Source organism: Neophocaena asiaeorientalis, unplaced genomic scaffold (genome assembly GCF_003031525.2).
Source record: "Neophocaena asiaeorientalis asiaeorientalis breed wild unplaced genomic scaffold, Neophocaena_asiaeorientalis_V1.1 scaffold946, whole genome shotgun sequence".
Classification (NCBI taxonomy): Eukaryota; Metazoa; Chordata; class Mammalia; order Artiodactyla; family Phocoenidae; genus Neophocaena; species Neophocaena asiaeorientalis.
The window spans coordinates 1,698,778-1,707,970 of record NW_020175049.1 but is presented as its reverse complement, the minus strand read 5'-3'; the positions used below and the strand labels follow the sequence as shown (position 1 = coordinate 1,707,970).

Below are 9,193 nucleotides of genomic sequence, written 5' to 3'. Positions count from 1 at the left end.
AGAAAAAAAAAAAAAAAAAAAAAAAAAAAGATAAACTACAATTTTAGGGAGTAGTTATACTTTACTGTGAGGCATTCACCTTTATTTACTTAGAAGAGTTGGTGCAATTACATGGATGAGATAAAAGTTGAAAACATTGGAAATAGAAACCATTATTATTACTGTAGTATTTAATATATTCTGAAAATTATGTAATGCATTAGGCTTTATAATAGCTTCCTTAAGTTTAAAGGAGCTCTTTTAAAGCAGTAGTTTCTGTAGCATCTTCGAGATACATTTGTGACTAAAATATGTTCAAAAGCTGAAGAGTGTGTTTCTACGTTTGAGATAAAATTTACCGTATTTTTGTTTTCATTAGGTTACCTTATATGAATGTCACTCACAAGGAGAAATCCGGTTGTTGCAATCTTATGTGGATGCTGATGTATCCTTTCCTGGGTTTTCCATATTGTTGGCTAAAGAAATTGACTTTCAATAAGTACCCCAAAACTTTTGTAAATTAGTTAGTTCTCTAAAGTTATATTGTCCTTTCTTAACTTTAACCAATGCTGTCTTTCACTGTCACCCAAAAGATTCCTAGTATCTAGTTTTCCTGATTCCTAGAAAGCCATTGTAGGGTGGATATGAAGGAGGACAGTGTGGGTATCTGGAGATGAACATTGGAAATCCTGTAATAGAAAATGAAAGCAGAAACTTCCTGTTTCTTTGACCTTGCTTGGAATTTTATCATTTCAGGGCAGTTATATTGGTGAACTTGGGTTAATCAGAAGCTGTGCCTGGCAGTCATACCAAGTATTTGGTCATCAAAGCCTACAGGGAAAAAATAAACGTGCAGTTTGTTTAGGAAATACTGTAAAACATGGGTTTATAAAGAAAAAGCTTTAAAAAGCCAAAGGGTACAACAGTCAAAGCTTGGTGATAAGATTTCTTCCAGATCCATTTGAAAAAGCTAGCAAATAAGAAAAAACAGGAACATTTAGTCTTCCCTTAGGTGATAAGAAAAAAAGTAACCTGTAGCCGTACTGGGAAGGTCTCACACAGAAAAGGTGGAAAACTGAATAGTTATTGATCTTTATCTAGAGGCACATAGAGTTACTGAGACAGAGCCAGGATCAGCAAATTAGAGCGTATAGAGCTGGCCACCTGTTTTTTGTTTGTTTGTTTGTTTTTGCAGTACGAGGGCCTCTCACTGTTGTGGCCTCTCCCGTTGTGGAGCACAGGCTCGGGATGCGCAGGCTCAGCGGCCATGGCTCACAGGGCCCAGCCGCTCTGCGGCATGTGGGATCTTCCCGGACCGGGGCACGAACCCGTGTCCCCTGCATCGGCAGGCGGACTCTCAACCACTGCGCCACCAGGGAAGCCCCTGGCCACCTGTTTTTGTAAATAAATTTTTATTTGGGACACAGCCGTGCCCATTCATTTACACATTGGCTATGTCTGCTAAAAAGACAGGTAAATAGTTATGCAAACAGCAAAATAGTAATCAAAACTGAGTGGAAGGACTGGATTTGTTTGATCATTTGGTATAGATTTTAGACCTAAAATCTCCATTGGTTAAACCTGGTAGTGTAAAGAAAAATGGGAACTTCTTTGTCAAAAACTTCAGCAGTTCTTTGGAGGTTTTTGTGTATAGTATTGTGATCATTGATGTGTTTACTTTTCAAAAACAAATTATATTTCTTAACTGGCATTTCTTAGGCTGATGAGAACTTTTACACTTGTGCATGGACATATGATAGCAATACAAGCCATCCTCTGCTGGCTGTAGCTGGATCTAGAGGCATAATTAGGATAATTAATCCCATAACAATGCAGTGCATAAAGGTGGGTTTTCTTGTTAAATTATAGATCTGCTTTTTTTTTTTGAATGCACACCTGCAAAAGCTTGTCATGTTGAATTTAAAACAGAGTCAATGTCTGTGCAATTTCTAATTTGGTTTGTACTTTGCCTATTGCTTCATTTAGACAAGTCTTTTGAGACCTTTGTCACATTTGGGTAATGCAAATTAAGGAATAAGTGGGAAAATTTTATCATTTGAACTATTTTCTTTTAAAATAATTTCTGTCCTTTTGTCTTGCTTTAGTCTGAGAGGCTTTAAATGAACAATAAGAAAAGAGTGAGCTCATTTTCCAAAATCCCCTAAATAGGGGGTATAGAGTCAAGAGCACCTTGTAAAGAACTGAAAAGTGAACCTTGGAAGTTGATACTAAAAAAATTTCACAAATCACATTAACCTTGGGGGTACATTAGAATCACCTGATAATCTTTTAAACCTTTGCTGTGGCTCAGAATATCTGCAAATGGGACTTGAACATCTTTTATTTTTCCTTCAAGTTGGGTGCTTTTAATATGCAGCCAAGGTTGAGAACCACTATTTCAAGTGAAACTATTTTTCCATTCTCCTAAGATTAATGAAAAAGAATTTATTGATTTTTATATGGAAGTTGAAGAAATGTTTTAAATTTATTATAGCACTATGTTGGCCATGGAAATGCTATCAATGAGCTGAAATTCCATCCAAGAGATCCAAATCTTCTCCTGTCAGTAAGTAAAGGTAAGAGAAGCAAATATTTCTTTAGTTCGGTTATTTGGGAGTGAGTATTTTATTTTAGGGACAAACTGTTCTAAGGAAAAAAGCCAAATTTAAAAAGAAGTAAGTTTTAGAAAAATCTTAGCCTACATTAGCATCTCCAAACCAAGAATTGGAGGGTGGGACCTTGAAATACACTGTTAACATGCGATGTAAATAAAATAATTGGTACTGAGGATTAAGTGTGTATTACCCTTATTTACCATATTGCATTATGATAGTTTTAGAACTTTATGTGCAATTGAATTTTCATATTAAGCTTCATTAATTTTAAGTGGCAGATCACCAAAAGTTATGACATTTTTAATAGTTTGAAGGTAGTTTTGCAAATCATCTTACCATTCTTTCCAATCATGTAGTAAGAAATAATACATCTGAAGATCGATATTGCTTTCTTTTGACTCTCTCTATGTAAGACTTTTGTTTTATAAAGGATTCCCTGTAGAATTCCTTAAAATGCTAAGTTATCCAGTGTAAGCTCTTTGAAATTTTTCCCTTATTTATAAAGAGAAAGCATTGCTTTGCTCTGTATGGCTGTGTCGGCATTATACGTTTATTCTGGGTTCAGACAGTGCTCTTAATCATTCTTAATCATTTCTGAGCTCTCTAAAATGATTTGGGTTGTTCTTATCTCTACATTCTGTTTTCAATTGCCCTTTCTCGTTTCTACATTATTATTCTAGTCAAGTTTATTCTTTTAATGGCTTGTCACACTGATAACCTAACCCCCACAGTCTGCTCATGTTAAAAGATGTCCTCAAATTAAAACTCTTACATGAAACATGTTTCAGTGTGATTTTTCTTTAACTATCAAGGCTTGTTTGGAAATAGACACCTAAGAAGAGAGCTAATAACTTTTTCTCTTCTCTTAATAACATTAGCTGGGCTCAGGTATTCCTTTACAAGTAACATAGGCCATAATGTGTTACTTGTTCTTAATGTCACAACTTTTTAACCCTGTTCTTCCCCCACTGTGTCAGTAAGAGCATTTTTCAGACAGCTTTTCAAAATAAATAGGAATTTTTCTGTAAATAATGCTCAAGGAAGGAAAAGACAACCTATAGAAAAGGAAAAAATATTTGCAAATTATGTATCTAATAAGGGACTTGTAACAAGAGGTCATACAGCTCAGTAATAAAAAGACAACCAAATTAAAAACAGCCAAAGGTTTTGAATAGACATCTTTCCAAAGAACTTGCACAAATGTCCAATAAGCACATAGAAAGGCACTCAGCGTTATTAATCATTAGGGAAATGCAAATCAAAAACACAGTGATACAGGCGAATTCTATCATTTAGAGAAGAGCTAACACCTATCCTTCTCATACTCTTCCAAAATATAGCAGAGGGAGGAACACTCCCAAACTCATTCTACAAGGCCACCAATCATCCTGATACCAAAACCAAAGATGTCACAACAAAAGAAAACTACAGGCTGACGTAAATCACAGCAAGATCCTTTTTGACCCACCTCCTAGCGAAATGGAAATAAAAATAAACAAATGGGACCTAATGAAACAGAAGCTTTTGCACAGCAAAGGAAGCCATAAACAAGACAAAAAGACAACGCTTAGAATGGGAGAAAATATTTGCAAATGAAGTAACTTACAGAGGATTAATCTCCAAAATATCCAAGCAGCTCATGCAGCTCAATATCAAAAAAAAAACCCAACCCAATCCAAAAGTGGGCAGAAGACCTAAATAGACATTTCTCCAAAGAAGATATACAGATTACCAACAAACACATGAAAGGATTCTCAACATCGCTAATCATTAGAGAAATGCAAGTCAAAATTACAATGAGGTATCATTTCAAACCGGTCAGTATGGCCATCATCAAAAAATCTACAAACAATAAATGCTGGAGACGGTGTGGAGAAAAGGGAACCCTCTTGCACTGTTGGTGTGAATGTAAATTGATACAGTCACTCTGGAGAACAGTATGGAAATTTCCTAAAAAACTAAAAATAGAACTACCATATGACCCAGCAATCCCACTACTGGGCATATACCCTGAGAAAACCATAATTCAAAAAGAGTCATGTACCACAATGTTCATTGCAACACTGTTTACAATAGCCAGGACATGGAAGCAACCTAAGTGTCCATCAACAGATGAATGGATAAAGAAGATGTGGCACATATATACAATGGAATATTACTCAGCCATAAAAAGAAACGAAATTGAGTTATTTGTAGTGAGGTGGATGGACCTAGAGTCTGTCATACAAGGTGAGGTAAGTCAGAAAGAGAAAAACATACCGTATGCTAACATATATATGGAATCTAAAAAAAAAAGAAAATGGTTCTGATGAACCTAGGGGCAGGACAGGAATAAAGAAACAGATGTAGAGAATGGACTTGAGGACATGGGGAGGGGGAAGAGTAAGCTGGGATGAACTGCGAGAGTAGCATTGACATATGTACACTGCCAAATGTAAAATAGATAGCTAGTGGGAAGCAGCTGCAAGGCACAGGGAGATCAGCTCTGTGCTTTGCGACTGCATAGAGGGATGGGATAAGGAGGGTGGGAGGGAGATGCAATAGGAAGGGGATATGGGGCCATACGTATGCATATAGCTGATTCACTTTGTTTTATAGCAGAAACTAACACAACACTGAAAAGCAATTATACTCCAATAAAGATGTTAGTAAAAAAATACCACTTCACGCCTACTAGGATGACTATAATCAAAAAGACAATAAAATATGTTGATTAGGATATGGAGAAATTGGAACCCCCCTCATCCATTGCTGGTGGGAATGTAAAATGTAAGGACATTGGAAAACAGTCTGGCAGTCCAAAAATGTTGAACATAGAATTACCACTCCTAGGTGTGTATGTCTTCAAGAGAAATGAAAATATGTCTGCACAAAAACTTGGACACAAATTGGAATCAAGAAATCATTTTTGTAGCAATGTTAATTTCCACTACTAACACAATATATTACTGCCTCTTAGTGTTACCTATGTAATATGTCAATATTCATGTACAGTATGGACATTGCTATATTTCAAGCTATATTTATGAGTATTGCTGTCTGTTTATTTTGTTGCTGATGTTTAGTGGAAAATTAGATTGCTCAAATTACAGTTATAGCATGTTTGTAAGGTCTATAATACTCTAAAATTATGTCACTATGAATGTTTCAATCCTATTTTGGGATTTACTATAGAAATCTTATAATTCTACTTTGTCCTCTTCAATTTGTAAATGTGGATATGGTAGAGAGAAAAGCTAGTACCTTGTTCTATGGCATATGCAATAATCAAATTTAGGACCAGAGAAATATTTCTTTCTTATCTTGAAAGTATGAGCTCATACCTAGTTAAATCTACAGGTGATATAAATATTTTAAGTTCCTATATGGTATGGATTCCTTCTTAATCTTTACTGTGAGTAAGTTTAGTCCAAACTTTGGTAGCTTTTTCATCTTTAAAGAGCTTTTGAAAGTCCACAGTAAATGAATGATAAAAGTTCATATTAATTTTTTTATGTCTGTACTAGATCATGCTTTACGATTATGGAATATCCAAACGGACACTCTGGTGGCAATATTTGGAGGTGTAGAAGGGCACAGAGATGAAGTTCTAAGTGCTGTAAGTTGAAAGCTACAGGGCAGTGACCTTCAGGTGTACAAAGCTGTGAACAATACCCATAGAACTCTTTCCTTATAAGAAAGCATGTGGTTTGTTTCACCTAGTCTGGCAGACAGTTATTTCATTTACTTGTGACAGAAGGTTTTAACTTACAGATGAAGAAGTAAAGCAAAAAGGCTCTTTGTGTTTTATCTGTACTCAGTGCCTGGATTCTCATGAACGAATACTATGAACTTGTTCTTTTCCTTTTTTAATCTAAAATCACCAAGTTAACTTTTGTTGTTTCTCAGTTATTAAAGGAAAAGGTTAACCTACTTGGCAATTAAGAAACTTTTTCATCTTTTATTTGAAGTTGAAATATAAGTTACTCATTTCTAGGAAGTGTTGTTCACACTGAGTTTTAGATAACTCTTCCCTTTGATGGCATGATATTATCTTTATACTTATGTATTATAATCTGTTGATCTATTGTAATGATATAAATGTTTTTAGTCAAGTTTCAGATTTTTATGTTATTTCAGATTTACTTGTGTTTCGTGTAGAGCTTACTTATTTAGTAGTCTTATAGCTCATTTCTTTTCTTCTTTTTTTTAAAAACTATTTAAAGGGACACCATATTTTGAAGCATGTGACATTTTAATTGGAGGTACTAACTATTCCTATAGTTAGGGTTTGTATACTTTTGTGAGAATTGTACCTACCTTAAAGGATTTTCTAGAACTTGCAACTTGGATTTTCTAGAAGTTGCAATAGCAATATCCACCTGGTTCTGTGTGAAAAGACTACTGTCCTTAGTTAAAGACTAACGAGAGCTCCTGGCCCTAAGGGTGTCTTGTTGCTGTTGACAGTGAGGTTTTTAGGAAAAGAGCAGCTACCAGACTTGTGGATTCAATAAACACCAAACCTAAAGTTCTCAGGCTGTGTAAAACAATGTTCATGATTAATTTAAAGGTTGGATTAACAGAATATCTAGTTTAGTGAGAAAAATACTCTCCTTAAATAGAACTCTCTATTGTTATTTCTTAAAATGAGAGCAGGAGTCTGTATCTCTTCTCTGTAACAATAGGAGTTCACTGCTAGAAGGATTGATGTGTGAGATTTTCCTTAACACATGTATGTACCATGTGCTAAATTAAATATCATCTCTGTGCCTCAGTGTCTCATCTATGCAATGAGGTGGAATAAGATTATAATGGATGATCTGTTAGGAGCTTAGTAAAAATTAGTAAACAGCAAATGAAAAAGTTTAAATATGTTATTTCCTTTTTAAGACATTTTTTCCTTTATTCTTTTAAAAAGTGAACTCTAAAACCAAGGTACCTGAAGTCTTGTGACTTAGGTGTACAAATAAAGTAAAATTTCAATCGTTTGAGGACTCATAATTTCACATACAGATGTCAATTTCATTGCTTGATCAGGGTTAGACAAAGAAAAGTAACATAACCATTTAGGTTTCTGTGTCATAGAATAATTGTTTTACCTCATCATTCGATTCACCTTCAAAATCAAGCAAAGGAAATATTTGAATAAAGATAATTGAATAGATAAAATTAAATTCAGTTTACTTTTTTGCCTTCCGTATTGTATAAGCTCATATACTGTGGTGGTGACATATCAGTTAAAATAAATCTCGAGCAGTAAAAACTTTGTGGCTTATGGCCAACATATATGAAACCCAAAATGTTAGTATGGTGGTTTGAAATACAATTTTCACAATACTGGACATCAGATGAAAATTAAATAGCATAATTTGGGGAAATAATTTATATATTTAATTTAAGCTTTTCTGTTTTACATACAGGATTATGATCTTTTGGGTGAAAAAATAATGTCCTGTGGTATGGATCACTCTCTTAAACTTTGGAGGATCAATTCAAAGAGAATGATGAATGCAATTAAGGAATCTTATGATTATAATCCAAATAAAACTAACAGGTAACAGTTGTAGTGCTTAAAACAATTTACTATCTCATGCAGTTGAATAGCGTTTCACTTTTTCCAAAATTATTGTATAAGTCTCCAACACTGATTTTAGAATCCCCTTTTAATAACTTTAAGGTATAACTTATATGCCATAAAATTCACTGATTTTAAATGGAAGGCCTTTATTTTTGTCTATGTGTTTGTGGCTTATTTTTCAAAATCCCTTTCAGTTGTTATTTTTATCTTAATTTAGTAGCACATTCCACTTATTTTTATTTAGGTATGCATGTGCTAATGTTATTAGCACTGCTTGTCACTACTGTAAGTTCTAATTCAAGACAGTAAATAATAATTTTATTTTTATTTTTCACTCATAATGAAAGAGCTTTATTTTCAGTCCTTAAATTTCATATGCCTTGAAACTATTATATTGATTATGTTTCTAAGAAAATAAATTATTTGAAAACTCACACATCTGTGGAAGATGATTATATAAACAGAAGAAGTAAATCATAATTTTAAATGGGATTCTTAGCTTTAATTCATGATAAAATAATGCTTTCCTTTAAGTGATACTCACTTCATTAAATGGAGAAAATTCAAAAGCAGGAGCTTTGAACCAAGGGGAGGGACTAGCTGTGGGAACTTGGCAGTTTTCTTAGTATATTTTTGAAAAACCTCAACTCTTAATTCATTTACTATCTTTTTCAGGATCTTATCAAGCTATTATTAACACTTTCACTGTAACTGTCATATGTTTGTAAATTTTAACTTTGTTTGCAGTTTTCATTTTAGCAGAGTTAATTTTCTGGTTATCAAGCCAGATTATTAATAGATTGGTAGTTGAATTTGTAATTATCAGTAAATATTTTAATAGACATGCATCAGATCTCAAGCCTCTAAGAATTAGTATGACTTTCGATTTTTATTTTAAAACACCAGGGCTTAGTATAATATTCAGTTTATGTTTTTATATTTTCTAGAGCTCTGAAATAAATAGAAGTTATACTTTACAGCCTACAGAAAATAACAGTGAATTATGCTGGTCTTCTTTTTTTTTTTTTTTTTTTTCTGGTCT

General features: G+C 33.8%; 1 protein-coding gene across 3 annotated transcripts in view; it reads left to right on the top strand.

Moving 5' to 3' along the window:
- EED (embryonic ectoderm development) overlaps positions 1-9,193 on the top strand; it is a 33,718-nt gene that overhangs the window by 12,077 nt on the left and 12,448 nt on the right. For all 3 annotated transcript variants that reach the window (XM_024763595.1, XM_024763596.1, XM_024763594.1), the window contains 5 exons: positions 359-424; positions 1,699-1,824; positions 2,474-2,555; positions 6,101-6,192; positions 7,994-8,127. In XM_024763595.1, coding sequence (XP_024619363.1) covers positions 359-424; positions 1,699-1,824; positions 2,474-2,555; positions 6,101-6,192; positions 7,994-8,127 — 500 coding nt within the window. The remainder of the gene's footprint in view (positions 1-358; positions 425-1,698; positions 1,825-2,473; positions 2,556-6,100; positions 6,193-7,993; positions 8,128-9,193) is intronic.